Genomic DNA, 16,635 nt, shown 5'->3' with positions numbered 1-16,635 from the left:
GGCTCTACTGTTGGCTTATTTATTTCAGCAACCAAAACTCTGTTTATCAATGGCCTGCCCCGTATCCAAAATGGTTTGAGTGCTCAAAATCTGATCATGGGAATCATCAAATTCTGACTTGTTTTGAACAACATTGTCCAACTCGTCAGTTTCAACGTGTTCCTGCAGCTTTGTGGGTTGCGTTGCAGCCTCTTGAAAGAGAATGTGTGGTATATAGACCTCGGTAGCGGCAGATTTTGTTGAAATTTCAGGATCAGTAATTTCCTCCATTAGGCTAGAGTCATTGCCTGGTGATTCTTCAATTTTGGAGTCTTCCGGCATATAGTCATCACTCGCCGCACATTGGGGTGTTTGAATTACACACCATTCCTCTGAATCTTGTGGCACAATAGGCTACTCAAAAGGCTGTTGAGTACCTGTCCATCTAAAATTAGGTAGTTTTTTCAAATCTGAAGCATAGTAATCAAAAGTGGGATTGTTCCAACGCCAATGTGAGTCGTTCCTCATATTAATATGCTCCTTAACATAGTCCGGAAAATGTTTCCTTTCAGGGCATTGCAAAATTTCATGGTATTTGAACAACAAAGGGCACAAACCGTAGGTTTAAATCTATAGAAATCTTGTTTTGTGAAAGAAACCCATAAAAGTGGTCCTCTTGGTGGTGGTAGTTCCCAACCCATCGTAGAATTGCTCCCAAAATTGACAGATTGTAACAAGGTTTTTTCTTGTGGAAATCCAAACCAATATGTTGGAGGTTCTTGTGAGAATCCAAACCAATCCGTTGTTGCTGAAGAATCCCAAAAAGGTGGTGGTCTTTTTGGTGGTGGTTCACATCCCATCATTACAGTGCTCTAAAAAATCAACAAACCTACCTAAAAAAAATAAAATCAGCAATAAAATAAAAAATATATGTATGTACAATAATAATTAACTAAGAATATGATAAACACAGATTATTTATAACAATCTTCGGCGACGGCGCCAATTTCTTCTTAGAAAATTAGACTTTTGACCGATCAAATCAACTTCGATTTGGTCTCAAAAGGTCTTTTTGAAAGCTGAAAACATCCCCTACAAATCCTCAGAAGTAATCTTCCTCAAAATATGCCATCTTGACCTTCAAAATACCCAAAATGTCCAGAAACGTCAATCTGGGAAAGCTGCGCACTGGGTCTTCTTTTCTTCGCCACGTTCAAACGGCTTGGTAGAAAATTTTGAAACTTTGATACAATCATCTAGGGTAAAATATATGGTATAATATCGACTCATCACAAACCCGTATAGTGGTTTTATAAATAGGAGAGGCTTACCCCGGCGAATTCAAGGAGCACACAAGGACGACGGATTACGACACAAAACATATTAGTGAGTGAGCATTTCTTTTCAAACTAGATAATACTAGAAAAATTGCTCACGCCTTGCTGCAGGTTCTCATTCTCTAATCCATTTTCAATTATATGAATCTAAAAAATGCACATCTCAACTCAACCAATCTCCAAAAAAACACAGACTCTATGTAAAACATATCAATGTTATATTCCAAACAAAAGTATTCTTACGGTAGAAAATATAACTCCATTGCGTAACATCTAGAACAATGGGTGTAAAATCCTATGCTTTTCCTTTTTCTTGTCCTGAAATTCATTAACCAGTTTTGCATCTTCGATTGCACAGGTTAGCAAATCATGAAACTTGACTGGCAGTAAAGTAAATGCAATTAGAATTCACCAAACACTAAAAAAATTCAGAAAATTGTATGCATTCCTTAATCTTTATAATTCCATCCGATTCAAATTTATATGAGATCGGAAGCTCCCGTAGTTTTTCCGCACCAAATTATATAAAATGAAGAAAATTCTTTGCGATTTTTTGTTCCTCCTGTTTCTCATGGCGGCGGCTTTCATCTATATCCAGAATGATACCATACCAAAGCACCTTTGGATTTGTCCATTATGCACAGCAAAAAAATTATAGAGAATAATATGGGGAAATTAGATTTCGATTCCTAATCACCAATTTTCTATGACCGAAACCTTGTTGAATTTCAGTTTTTAATCAAAGTCCTAGTACTTTGTACACATCAGCATTTAACTATTCACATATTTTCATGTTAGATTTTTATTTTATTTATAAAAAAAAATTTAATTTATAAATTCTCTCTCATATCACTCATTTTCACCGTCAAAATAATTGGAGATGGTTGAACTGAAATTCTGGGGTTTCAGTCATCTAATTCAAGCTATTCCATTTCTGATTTTTACCTTTGCATTCAAATTCATAATATTATCGATGATGTGTATTGTCAAATTCAAATTTCCTCGTACTTAGGTCATGTTTAGCATTTTCTGTATACGACACTTTGATTTTGTTAACGTTTTTGCGTAACCATCGTTAGACGTCACTGTATTTTATCTATACTTTTCCCAGAATTCAATGTTTTGTTCTTTTTTTTTTCAATTACCTAACAGGAAGGGCATTAGTTCTTTTCAATATGGTTGTCTTCATCTAGGGCAAATTCGCTAAAATTAGGTGATCGGGTCCTTTCGTGGTGGCCCATCCTTCAAGTCTAATGTCATCTTCAAGTGGAAAATCTCTCTTGGATGAATATAGGTGTTCGGAGGATTTTCTTATGTTTTAGATTTTTCCTCTTTTGGTTCATATTTTAAAATTTGAAATATTATATTTTTAAGGGGTTTGAGCCAACTAATCTCTAATATTGATATAACTTCTTAGTTTGCATAATATTTTTATATAAAAGTTTACCAAACACCCTTACATTTAAAAGCATTTTTATAAAAAATAATTTTTTTTTATCAAACACTCAACTGCTTTATTTTACAGTTGTTTATTCTCATAGCACAATAAAAGTAATTTTTTTAAAAAAGCACAGCAATACCAAACTAGTCCTAAATGTGCTTTCATTAGGGGATCCTATTCTAATATTCTCTTTACTTTTAGGTTTTAGTTGTGGTTAGAGTAAAAATTAATAAAGAAATTACATAATTTGAACATGGCATGATGATGTCTATACCACGTGTAGGGTTGAGTGGTTAATTGCTAGTTTGAATGTATTTTTAAAATGACTAAAAGCGTTTTTGATGAAAATATTTTTGGATACAATCCTTAGTAAAAATGCTAGTAAATCTTGAAAAAACACTTAAAGTTCTTCTTGGAAGAAGCACATAACTGGTGCTTCTTGTAGAAAGCATTTAAAGTGCTTTTGGAACCTAAAAATATTTTCTCTAAGAGCGCATTTAATCATTTAAAAAAAACATCCAAACGAGCCATGTGGTTGAGTGGTTGCATCTTTTTTTCTCTCAAATCTCTCTCTAAGAAAATTTTTGGAGTTTGTTGATGTCAATTTGAATGACAGTCTCTTCTCTCTATCTTTAGAGTCTCTCACTCTCTCTATCTCACTAACACACACTCTATGTCTAAACCTTTTCATTCCCAATGAAATATTTAAAAAGTAATTTGTGTGCAGATTATTTCATTCATCTACTCCATCTCCTTATTTATTGTACTACTCCCACTACTGCTTTTGCACCGCACGTTGGTTTTCTCTTTAGTTCTAACTCCTCAGTGTAAAAACTCGATTTGATCTATTGAATTGATTGGCGTGCGCTTGCACGCGCTTTAGGTTGGATTAGATTTTTTATTTTTATTTTTATCTCTTGTCCTCATTGTTAAATAAAATGATCAGGTGTCTCTTGATTAAAACTTAAAATTATGAAGTTTTTTTTCATTAGTTTTCCCTATAACTTATTGGTTATTTTGGTTGTATTTTGATACGTTGTTATATATTTCAATTGACGTTTCTGGACGTTTTGGGTATTTTGAAGGTCAAAATGGCATATTTTAAGAAAGGTTCCTCCTAAGAATTTGTTGGGAACGTCTTAAGCTGTAAAAAAGAAACCTATTGGGACCAAATTGGAGTTGATTTGGTTGATCAAAAGTCCGATTCTCTCTACAGTCCGAATTGGACTTTAAATATAAAACCTTTTATTTATTATTTTGTTATTTAACTTAGAGTTCTATATTTATTAGAAAGCCTAGTTTAGGTATGGTAAGGAATAAAGCACTATAAATATAATGTATTGTGTATTAGGGTTCTCCAGGCACTTCTTTGGAGAATTCGGCATTGAAAGCTTTTGACAATTCAAGTTTATTTATAAGGTGTTTTCTATTTATGATCTTAATAATATTGTGCTTTTCAATTATGATTATGTGTAACTAACTCTCTTTTGCTAGGGTAAGACCACAAGCCTAAACAAGAATATGTAGTTTTTTTTCAATTTGCTTATATTATGCGTGCAGGTCTTGAATTATTAATCACCGTAGTTAAACTATCTAATTGTCTTGATGCTTAATCACCATTAAGATATTTAGAAAAGTAATATGATGTAATTTTGGTTGGAGGATTGTTCCCGAAATTGAAGAAAGCTTCTTGTGATTAATAATTGTAATTTCACTTAGGATGAATACCACGTCTTAAGGGTCGCATGGCTTTTCAACAAGTTTTTATAAAGCATAATGAATCTTGCATGTTTAAATTTGATCTGAATACCACAAATAAATTGCATGTTTGATATACATTCTAAATTGGGGGTCATACTTTAGGAAAACCGAACCTTCAAAATATGCATGTATAAGTCATAACTAATTGAAAGAACTACGTAGAATTGTTAAAGTGACGGCGGAACGGTGCTTTTACAACTTAATTTATAAAAACTGTTTTCTTTTAGTTTATTTTACTTTTGCCGTTATTTAAATTCGTTTTTATTAATTTAGATCGTAAAATCAATCTTTTCTAAACTTTGTTTTAAATAAGCAATTAAGCATTGGTTTTAAATATAAATTGTTTTCAATAATCTATGTGAAGACCGACATTGCTTGAGTCGTTTATACTACAATTATCTTGGAATCTTGTAAATATTTTAAGTGTTTTTACCCCTGCTTTTGCAGGGGGTAAAAATCCTATAATTCTTCAATTGAGTCAACTCGTAGACTTTAATATAATTTGGTAATTAGTTTTAGGATTTTCTTACGTTTTATGATTTTGTTCTTTTGGTTCATATTTCAAAATTTGTTATATTTGAATGACAATTGTGAGTCAACTCAGGCCATGTTTAGCATTTTATATATACGACACCTTGATAAATATTCTTAGTAATTCTACGTAACCATCGTTAATTAGACGTCACTCTATTTTAGCTATACTCCCCAAAATTCAATGTTCTAGAAGACAGAAGTTTTGGTTCATATTTGATTCCAAGTGTTGTAGCCCTTGCCTAGCCCAGCCATTCCATCATCAAGTTTGGACCGAGTAAGGGCATCCAGCTAAAGCGGTTGATCACAGAATCCCTAGCTATAGCTCCTGATCTTGATTCCGTTGGTTGTTGTGGAGGGAATGCACACACCTATTCTTTTTTCTTTTCAATTACCTAACAGGAAAGGCATTAGTTCTTTTCAGCATGGTTGTCTTCATCTAAGGAAAATTTTCTAAACATTGCCTGTTGTAAACTTTGAAACAATTTTTAGAAGGCTTTACTTAGGGCCACCTTGGCCCCCACCTAGGCTCTAGGTGACTTGCCATAGCCACAATAAAATCCTAGGCATTTAAAAAAAATAAAGAAATGACATCTAGATCTACCTAGACGCTGCCTAGGCCGCCTAGGTAATCATCTAAGCATGCATCTAGGCCTTTGCCCACTGCCGACTAGTGTTTTGAATGTCTACTTCAAGTATGTTGAGTCATATTCTTTCTCAACATGATTTCCTATTTGTGGGGAAAGTTTATGGTTTAAGGTGTTAGGAAAGTTCTTAGAGGTGTTCAGGTTCATTTCAGTTAAGACACTTTAGGTTTTGGCATGCCGTATATGAAACATTGATAGTACTAAAGTACTTTTTTTTTTTTTTTTATAAAACCAGCTTTTGGTGTCAATTCATATTATATCTCTAAAGTACCTTTTTTCAGTTACTGCGTAGAAACAAAGGGATGAGTGCTTCCCCTTCTTCTAGGGCAAAGTGCTAGTGAGTCGTTGTATGACATTAGCTATGGTCCTTTCATAGGGCCCCTCCTTAATTCAAAACAAATGTCTTCAAGTGGGAAACATTTCTTCAACGTATAGAGGGGTTTGGAACATTTGTACTGTACGGTTATGGTTGTTTTCCACTTTCTCAGTTGTAGTGATGTTTGCCTCTAGCGTACGTGTTCGGGCTTTATGATTCATCATTTTCAAACTAAAAGAAAGAAGACAGAAAAGAACTTTGGATTATGTATGCAATTAGTTGCTCTATATATAACCAAACTTTGAGAATCCGAATGTAAAGAAACATATATCTAGAGCAACTTAATTCCTAACCTAATGGCTTATGGCTTCCTTCTCATCCTTTTATTCTCTCACATCATCTCTACAAATGTTCATGCATGCAACCAAACTGAGCGTGGCTCTCTTCTGTCCTTCGCCTCCATGCTATCTTCTCCTCCCTTTAATTGGACTTCGGTTAACTGTTGTCATTGGAAGGGCATCACTTGTAATCAGGATGGTTTGGTTACCCATTTGCTCTTATCCTCCCAAGGTATCAAAGGAGTTATTTTCCCCTCATCATCATCACTTGGAAATCTCACACACCTCATCCACTTGAATCTCTCTCACAATTCACTTTCCGGATCACTTGAAATTGAATTCTTCTCAGCTTTGAATCGTCTTGAGATCCTTGATTTGAGCTTTAATCTTCTTTCTGGAAAGCTGCCATTTTCTTTGCCATCCCACCATATCCAAACATTGGATTTATCCAGCAATCGCTTCCATGGTGCAATTCCATCACCATTCTTTCAACAAGCTCGAAATTTAGCTAGTTTCAGTGTCTACAACAATTCCTTCTCAGGTTTGATTCCATCCTCTATATGTCTTCATTCTTCTCCCTTGATTAGGTTGTTGGATTTTTCCCGCAATGCATTTAGTGGCAACATTTCTCCTGGACTCGGAGAGTGTTCAAAATTGCAAATTTTCGTGCTGGTTACAATAACCTCTCAGGGTTACTTCCAAAAGATATCTACAATGCCACCAAACTTGAAGAAATTGCATTCCCTTCCAATTCACTCCATGGAGCCATAGGTGAGAGAATTTTCAACCTCACCAACCTCGCAATCCTTGACCTCTCATTTAACCAATTGACTGGCGTGCTCCCTCTCCATTTTGGAAAGCTCTCCAAATTGAAACTCTTGGCTCTTGATTTCAACCATTTTGAAGGTTCTTTGCCACCATCATTGATGAATTGCACGAACCTTGTAGAAATACATGTGGCAGCCAACAACTTGGATGGAGATATCTCCATGCTCAATTTCTCGAAACTTAGTCACCTCAGTAAATTTGACCTAGTTCGAAACCACTTTACTGGTACATTTCCAACAAGCCTTTATTCATGCCAATCCCTAAAAGCTATTCGTTTGAGTGCAAATAATATAAGCGGACAAATACAACCTGAAATTCTTGCATTGAAATCTTTGTCATTTCTCTCACTTGGTGGCTTAACCAACATCACTGGGGCAATGGAGATATTAATGCATTGCAAAAGTCTTCAATCACTCTTCTTTTCGTATTCGTTCAAAAATGAGGAAATGCCAGCTGATGAAGCCATGGTTGATTTTGGTCGGTTCCAAAACCTTCGATTTTTGAGTTTTTTTTATTGTGAGTTCACTGGTCAGATGCCTTTGTGGTTATCAAAACTCAAGAATGTAGAGATCTTAATTTTGACAGGTAGTAAGATTACAGGGCCAATTCCTACATCGCTGGGCACTCTTCCTAAACTCTTATTCTTGAGCTTGGCAGATAACCAAATTTCCGGTGAATTTCCACAAGAACTTTGTGGACTACCAAGGTTGGTACATGAATCGACCACAACTCAAGTAGACGATTATATTGACCTGCCTATCCTCACCGCTACTAGACCTATTTTACCCGCGAAGATTGTCCATCTTTCCACCAACATTAGACCTATCACTCAATCACATTCATGGTAGAATACCTACTGAGATTAGCCAAATACACCTTGTCCACAACTTGGATCTTAGTGGTAACTACTTTTCCGGCAATATTCCAGAACAAATATCCAATCTAAAAAATCTAGAGACTTTGAGCCTCTCCATGAATCATTTGTCTGGAAACATCCCGCTGTCATTGGCAAGCCTTAATTTCTTGAAATCTTTCAATGTCTCGTACAATAATCTCGAAGGACCAATCCCAACAAGCACTCAGCTCCAAAGTTTCAATGCTTCTGCGTTTGAGGGGAATTCAAAATTGTGTGGGTCTCCACTTCCGAATGAGTGTCTACCAATTAAGAGCATTGATGCAGATAGCAAGAACAACCAAGGTGTGGACAATGAGCATGAATTTCCATGGTTGTATATTTTCACCGCACTAGGTTTCATCGTAGGATTTTGGGGAGTGTGTGGTTCTTTAATTGTTAAGAAGACATGGAGATATGCATATTTTAAATTCTTAGACAATGTACAAGATAGGCTCTATGATTAAAGTGTATGACCATGATGAAAATAAGGCTTAGAGGAGACTAGATTGTGCTTTTTATCCTACATCTTCGGTTTTCTTTTCATATGGAAGATTGCGAGGATATATATATTATCTTTAGCATTAGGTTTTACTTTAGAGGGGTTTAGTTCTGTGTGCCCTCTTATTTTATTTTTTTTCTTTTTTTGTATCTTCTTTTTTAAGAAGGGTAAGGTTTATGTCCCCCCTTTTTTCTTGTATTTTTTTTGTTACTTTATAAGGGGTGATGTTTATGTTGCCTTACTAAGTGTAGCCTTACTAAGTGTAACTTCATTTTTTTCATATCAAAATAAATTAAACTAAGAGTGCAAACTGTGGAATGAACTCTTATTACAATGTATGCAATATCAGAGGATTGATAAACGTGCATAAATGTAAAGAATATTTATACAAAAAAAAAAAAAAAAAAAAAAAACAACTTCCTACATTATCCGAAGTGAATGTTAGAAACTGCTAGTGATTCTTGTCTCCACTAGCGTACAACTACTAACTCTTGGAGGGGTGCAAAACAAATAGGTGTGAGTGGGCAAAAGTAAAAGTTTTCTAAAACCTTGCTTTTAAGAATTAGTAAGCCCTCGTTATAAAGACCAGTATGGTGGTTTTCTAAATAGGAGAGACTTACCCCGGGGGATTCAGAGGTCAGGGCACGACCGGTTATGACCCAACAACGTATTAGTGAGTGGGCTTTTGTTTTTAAACTAGGTATTATATATAAGGCTTCATAACTGTTTTTATGTGATGTTTGTAAATCTTGCCTTGACTATTATCTAGAAAAATAAAAATATTGTTTTGTTGCGATTTATGAGTTTGTGAATCCAAATATGACATGATCATACATGTATCTTTATCTGCTCATCTACACATACTTTCACTTGTGCTGTACCTGTTTTGCGGCTGGGAGATGCTTCACGTGTATGTTCAACTGGTAGTTTACTGTTTTTTTTTCCTGCTTTGGCTAAATTTTCTATCAATCGTTTTGAGAGGAAAAAGAATATAGACCTGGCAATATCAGCTTTTGCTTTGCTTCGTGTGTACCCTTGAAGGTGATGTGCTTCAAGCCTTCAAGGTCCTGATCTGGCTGAATCTTCCTTGACAATTGCAGGCAAGTTCTATAGGGTATGCGTGTTCCTTCATTACCTTATGTTGCTGTTGAAGACTGTTTATATATTAGTTAGGCTATCAATAACCAAGTAGAAGCATGCAGTAATAACCTGGCTGTGTGATTAAGCTTTCCCTTGGTTCATTTGCGTGTTCAGAGCTTTACGGATCTTGCAATTTAACATTAGTATCTGGATGTCAAAAGACATTCTTTTGTGTTTTTCTTGGTAAATTATGAAACATTAGCGTATATTTAGAGTTTTTGGTGAAGGCTTAGACCCATAGTCACGCCTAGAATTGTTATTTATGAGAAAAAAAAAGTGTACATAATCCAAATAGCAATGAACTATTGTGCTGTTATCCTACGGTAACAGATGTCCCCTTATGAGCAGTTTTATACGCTTGTCTGACGTGCAGCCGAATCAGAACCATGCATGGGTATTCAAATTTTCCTTGGTTATTTGCGAAGATATTTCCACTTCGTTTTGCATGAAATATGTGAAAAATATATACAGAGAGACCATCAAGTCCAAAGAAATAGGGTGATAACTGTGTAGAAGACTGGAATGACATGGTGTTTGGGAGGTGAAATGAAAATTTAGATTGACTGGAGGATAACATACTCGGTTGATCTCTCAAAAGTTATTCAGCAGGGTTCCAAATAATGCAGGTTTTGTAAGAAATAAGTGTCATAGTTTTAGCAATTCTATGTTTAACATAAACAATAGTTTCTGACCGTTTAGTCTATAGACGTTTTGAGATTATAAATCTAGTCTTAAATTAAAAGTTCCGTCATATTGGGGATTCTTATGTGTTCGTCACTCAGTGTTGTATGGGGTTGCCCTTTGCCTACTGTGGACGCCGAACAACCATGCGTACGCTGGATTTCTATATGAGCTTATGCTGGGTCCTTAGGTTTGGTTTACCCTGGTCCACCCTTGTCTGGGCCACGTACCAAGAGGAATCAATTCTACTTCAATGGCGTAGTCGTTGGCTTTAATTTAACATTGATTACTGGCGAAGCCAGGCTTTGCCGAGGGAGGGGTACGAAATTCAAAAGAGTGCAAGTCCAACTAGGTCTGGCAATTTCTGATATGATCCGTTAAACTAACATGACACGACACGAAATTAACGGATTTTCGGATCGACACGATAACGAATCAGGTCGTTATTGTGTAACTTGATAAGCACTTGTTCAGATAATGGGTCAGTCCAGGTATACAAGTGGATAACCTGTTACACGATAAGAAAAATAGTAATTTAATAATTTTATACCACTAAAAGAAATACTATAATGAACATCAATAAAATTTAATCCCAAATTGAACTGAAAGTGAAAGTTAAATATAATATAATGGGAGAGTTTAAAATAGGGTAATTTTGTATAAATTCAATAAAAAATTACAATATTGACAATAGATCAACAATATTTATGTTAATTATAAATAGGTCAATTATGTATTATAATACTTAAATGCATTTAAAATAAACAATAATTACAAAATTTGTCACTACAGCTGTCACCCACTTAAATTGACACACTCTTTCTCATATTTTTATATTTTGGAATAGGTCAATACGAATTCATGCAGTGTCTGTTTCCTGATTATGTTTTTCACATTTGGATTCAGACGCTGCGTTGTAATGTCTATTTCCTAGTTCTGTTTTTTCCATCACTCATCGTGCGACTATTGATTTTTACATTTGAATTCAGGCACTGCAATGCAATGTTCATTTCCTGATTCAGTTTTTACATTATTTTTACATTTGGATTCAAACACATTGCAATGCAGTGGCTATTTCTTGGGTTTTTTGTTTTTTTTTTTTTTATTATTTTTTTATACATTTGGATTCAGACACTGCAATGCAATGTCCATATCCTAGTTCTGTTTTTATATTTTTTTTACATTTGGATTCAGACACTGCAATGCAGCATTCGTATCCTAGTTGTGTTTTTATATTATTTTTACATTTGAATTCAGACACTGCAATGTAGTGTTCATTTCTTGACTTTTTTTTTATTTTTTTGACATTTTGATTTAGACACTGCAATGCATTGTCCGCTTTTTTGGTTCTATTTTTTATGTAGTATATGATTTGGGCTTCAATTAGAACATGTCGAAAACCAATTTGTCTTTTGTTCTCCATCCCAAACCTCTAACCCAACAAAAAAAAACCCAAAAAAATCAACTTGCATGTTCCAAAAACAAGACCCAAATTTTAATTTGTCCATTCTTTCTCCTTCCTCCATCACTTCTTTATGTGTGAATTCAATCAACAACACTCTCCCCTCTTAATCTCTCATTGTTATTATGAACTCGATTGAGAACCACTTGTCGAGCCAATGATGCAATGAGATTAGCCATGGATTAATGAAATTCAGTAGCAAATCGAAGAGATATAATAGTCGAACGACAAATTTAGTGGCGGCAATGATATTTTCGTGCCCACTGCTACAACCGAAGAGATTTTTATTGATGGCCTTTCAAGTATAGATTCATGGCTTGTATTTATTCATATATCAACGAGAGAGAGAGAGAGAGAGAGAGAGAGAGAGAGAGAGAGAGATTTTTATTGCTGAGTTTCAGTTATGGATTCATGGCTTGTATTGATTCATCAACGAGAGAGAGAGAGGCATTTGGGTTATCTTCACATACATAAAAGAGGATTTTTGAGAGAGATGATCATAAACCTTTTATGATTTAATTTGGGGCAAAAAAGTAATTTTATAACTATTTATATGGGCTTGAAACCCATGTAACATTCCTCATTGACCTATGTCTATTTAACAAAAATATTTCATTGATTAAATCTAAAATAAAAATTGACCATGGATATCTGGTTTATTAGTAAAAATTTTATTAACCTTTTACTAAATTTCCTGTTTAAGATAAATATGGCAGGGGTCTGGAGAAAGAAAAATAAAAGGAAAAATAAAACTTACAAGAATAAATAAAGGAAAAAAAAAAGGGGGTAAACAAACCATAAAAAATGTGGGGTCAGAAGAGAAAAAAGGGTAAGTGGGGGCAGAAGTGTTAAAAATGGTTGGTCAAATTTTAAGCGAAAAAAAAGGTAAACAAAAGGTCGGTAGAGTTAAATCAAATTTCATTTGTTAACTGACGCCGTGTAGGTGTAGGGAACATCAAATAGATAAGCCTTCATCTTCTTTGCAAGTTCCGCCACTCTGCAACTATTTTTTTTTTTTTTTTTCTGATTTCGTTCTCCAAAAATTAAAACACACCAGTCATCAGCACACCAGTGCAGCACCGCTGCACAACCAAACCCAGAAATCTGGAAAGTTCAAAAGAACAAAGGGGCGGAATTCTTACTCTTCGTGCAGATTTCCGACGAGTGGAGGGGCGGCCGCCCCTCCTTGTCCCTACGTAGTTTCGCCCTATACCCATGTATCATTCCTTAATTGATTGGTAGAGCTGCATATCTTCTGCACGTATGGGAATGATAAATATAATATATCATGTTTTAGGTGGCTTCGATAATCGTTTGAGAGAAAATGTTGAGTAATTAGAGGAGCTCACAAGTCTAGCAGAAAGAGAAGGAGTGGTTGAGAATGAATCTCACCTTGATGGGAGGAGGGACTTGCATGAGCAAGTTGGGCTATTCTCATATTGCCAAATTGGTTTTACAATGGGACCTCAATTTCTTCATGATATTGGTGTCCCACGTGTGAAGCCAAATGGCCACACGCATTTCACGTCACCCCGTTGTGTTGTCAAAGTGTGTTAAATTCATCATACGTGAGGGTGGGGGCGTACTGTTCAGAATGAATCCTACATGCTTGGAAAGAGGGAGTTGACCTTGCATGAGCTTATAATTAAATTAGACTACTCTCTATATTACCAATTGATTTTATAGTGAAATCCTAATTTCTTCAAGAGCATCCAATCAAGTTTAACTTCATCACCTCTTGCTAATGCACTTCACTTCATGCACTTCTCTCCCAATGCCTATGCTTCCTTTAAACGCCAAAGGCGAAAATTACATAATTTTGTTCTGTTGTCAGATATTGTGGGGAATGTGAAATTGATAAGATATTTCAAAATGTAGGATGAACACTTTGGCATTGTACGATCTGGAGGCAATGGCTTCTCATAAACCTGGCATTGCGTGCAACAGTGGTGGCCCTGTAGAGACCGTTAAGAATGGTAAAACGAAATTTCTATGTAACTGTAACGCAAGAGAGTTCTCCTTGGTTATGGTTAAACTCATAGTTCATAACGCACCCGCAGATGGCGTCATAGTTCATGACCAAGAGAGTTATGGTCTTGGTCATGCAACTTTAATAATAAACAGTGTCACATTATGTAATTTACAAATACCATGTCCAACATGTTTAATATTTTTCTTAACAAACGACAATCAAAGATGTGTTCAAATTCCTTTTTAGCAATATATAATCTTTTTTAGCAAGAATCTATATATATGATTAAAAAACATGTTTAATATTTTTTTTTAACAAACGACAATCAATGATGTGTTCAAATTCTTTTTTAGCAAGAATTGAACTTAAGAGAAGGGTGAGCTTATCGCAACAATAAGTTAGCAATGATGGAGTTCAAATTCTTTTTTAGCAAAAATTAAACTTAAGACTTTTCGCTTACAAGTGAAAAGAAACATCATTAAACAATAATACTAATGGGCTCTATCAGTATAACATTTTCACTCTACAAAATATGATTAAAGGATTCAAGTAGCTGAATTCTCTGCCACATATATAAGGATTCAATTCAAAGCATCCTAATCCAACGGTAAAATAAATACGATTCTTTATTGATCAACGGTACTAATGGGAGGATACAAAACACAAAAGTTATCCATATTGTTGAACAAAAAGGTTTAACATTAAACAACCTACATACTGCTGATAGTACTCCAGACTGCAAACAAACCAGAGTGTGTACCCCAATTTACTTCCGCCAACGATCACTAACCACCATCTACCAAAACCGAAAATCAGACATTCCCATGCCGACGGTCCTGATTCATCCCCCAACCACGGACCCCAAACTGCAACTCTGCAGCTGCAATCAAGAACTCCACAGCCTGCTGTGGAGTCAGCAGTTTCACTACTTTTGTCACCTTCCTCAGCCGCAGATCATCCGTCCTCTTCAACACACTCACCAACGATCCCATATTCATATCCAGATTCGTGCATGCGCCTATCATCTCAAACGCCCCGGCTTGCCACTCTGATAACTGCTCCGATATCGCATTCCCCTCTTTCACCTACATCAAACTAATGAAGCAGCTAGTTACTCATTTCATTACGCATGTTGATTCCAATTTTTTCTTTATAAGAATATGTAAAGTTATTATAAAATCACATATGTAAAGATATTACAAAATCACATTTAGAACACTAAGTGTTTACGTTGTTCACCCCGCCAATAGCTGCTATTTAGCTGTCCAAAAATGTCATCATGCAATCTTCTGAATCGTTCTTGAGAATGAAGAGTGTAAAATAAATTATTAGTGCTGATAACAATTTCTAGTTTCCTTTGTAAATTACAAGAATTAAGTGCGAATTCCATATTTATACTGACAAATCAATAAAATATTGTTGCTATTTGCAGACATTGTAGGAGAGATTTTTCAGTGTGACCAGCACACGAGATAGTACACCACGTGTTACTGTACAAATAATGAGATATGTGTGTTAAAAAGTTAATAACTTAAAAAATAACATGTACCACCCATGTTCCCGTTATACTGAAAATTTTCTTGGTTTAACTAATTTAGAAAGTTTTAGTCATTGTTGCGATTTATATATATGAATACTACAAGAGAGATTATCTATAATATTTTTTAAACTATATACCGTAATTGTTAATAATTAATGTGCTTATTTTTTATTAATTCACATGATTTACAAATTTGATCTAAAAAATTAGTCCTCAGCATTCCTCTTACATATAATTACAGTTTTATATATATAAAGTTTCGCATTGGACTTTATATACTTACAGTTTCGCATTGGACTTCGCTGACGCGGCCGAACTGGTAGGGGGTTACGTCCCCGAGGTCACCGGTGCCGTTGCCCTGGAGGATGTCGAAGATGTGAGCCTCAAAGTGGATGGAGGACTCGGAGTAGATAAGGTGGAAGGCAGTTGTGGGGCGCCAGCCGCCAATCCAGTAGAGGGAGCGCTCGAGGGTGGTGGCCCAGGGAGCAACAAAGACGGAGAGGGTGTCGCGCTCCGTGGCAAGAGACTTGACACGGTAGTACTCGGCATAGTGGGCCATGACTTTCTGGACAACGTGGAGGAGGTGGTGGTGTTGGTCGGGGTTGGTGGGAGGTATGGGACAAGTGGAGAGCTGGTAGACTAGGTGGTGGAGCTGCTCAAACCACGTCTCGTAAAAGCTGGTGAAGCTGTTCATTGTGGTGCTTTTAGAATTTTTTGTCGAAGGTTGATGAAATTGGGTTTGGAGGTTTTTGGTTATTTGGTTTTGATGCTGCTAAAATGGGTAGTCTATTGGGACGTAATGGGAATGGGTAGTGGGTTTTATGCAAAATAAGAAACGGTGTTGGAATGACAGTAGGGCACGTACATTGCTACGTGTTAGAAGATGGAGAGATGTTTTCAGTTTTGGTAGTAAGGTTTCTGGTAATTTTATTGCCATTTGGGGCTGCTGTGAAATCAAGTTTTTTGGTCAATTAAAAATCGAAAAAAATTGGAAAATTTATGATTGGCGACAACTTGGTTTAGTTATCCTATGAAGAGTATGTAAGTTTCTTTTCAGTCTAGTTTGCAGCAGGTACAGTTTTAGAACGTAGACTGGAGGTTTTTCACTTCAATTGCATACCCTCACAAGGATGGCTTGCTTCTGCTTATAACAGTTTTCAGATTACATTCAGGGCCTGTAAACCCTATTTACATGGGAAGTATGAATTTCATAATTACAGCAGAATGGAAAGTGAAGCTAACAACTATCAAACAGTATAATAACATTT

The 16,635-nt window shown here is 35.6% G+C and overlaps 1 protein-coding gene and 1 pseudogene across 1 annotated transcript; one reads left to right on the top strand and one right to left on the bottom strand.

Moving 5' to 3' along the window:
* The first annotated feature begins 6,192 nt into the window (after positions 1–6,192).
* On the top strand, positions 6,193–8,926 carry LOC125478132 (annotated as a pseudogene).
* A 5,713-nt stretch (positions 8,927–14,639) lies between these two features.
* On the bottom strand, positions 14,640–16,270 carry LOC103937597 (protein DOG1-like 4). The gene is made up of 2 exons (XM_048585426.1): positions 15,651–16,270; positions 14,640–14,912 (listed from the first exon to the last, which is right to left on the bottom strand). Exons 1-2 carry the CDS (start codon positions 16,059–16,061, stop codon positions 14,640–14,642), a joined length of 684 nt encoding a protein of 227 aa, XP_048441383.1. The 5' UTR covers positions 16,062–16,270.
* Between the last annotated feature and the right edge of the window lie 365 nt (positions 16,271–16,635).

This window comes from the organism of the source record quoted next, unplaced genomic scaffold, assembly GCF_019419815.1.
Source record: "Pyrus x bretschneideri cultivar Hongxiangsu unplaced genomic scaffold, Pyrus_bretschneideri_v1 Contig23, whole genome shotgun sequence".
NCBI lineage: Eukaryota > Viridiplantae > Streptophyta > Magnoliopsida > Rosales > Rosaceae > Pyrus > Pyrus x bretschneideri.
This window is presented reverse-complemented; position numbering and strand designations above follow the sequence as displayed.

What these genes read in the sequence shown, in the direction of transcription:
- LOC103937597 (XM_048585426.1), bottom strand. Translation starts at nt 16,061, where the DNA reads ATGAACAGCTTCACCAGCTTTTACGAGACGTGGTTTGAGCAGCTCCAC. An exon ending in GCGAAGTCCAATGCGAAACT is followed by an intron (nt 14,913 to 15,650) that starts GTAAGTATATAA and finishes AGTTTGATGTAG; the next exon opens with GTGAAAGAGGGGAATGCGAT.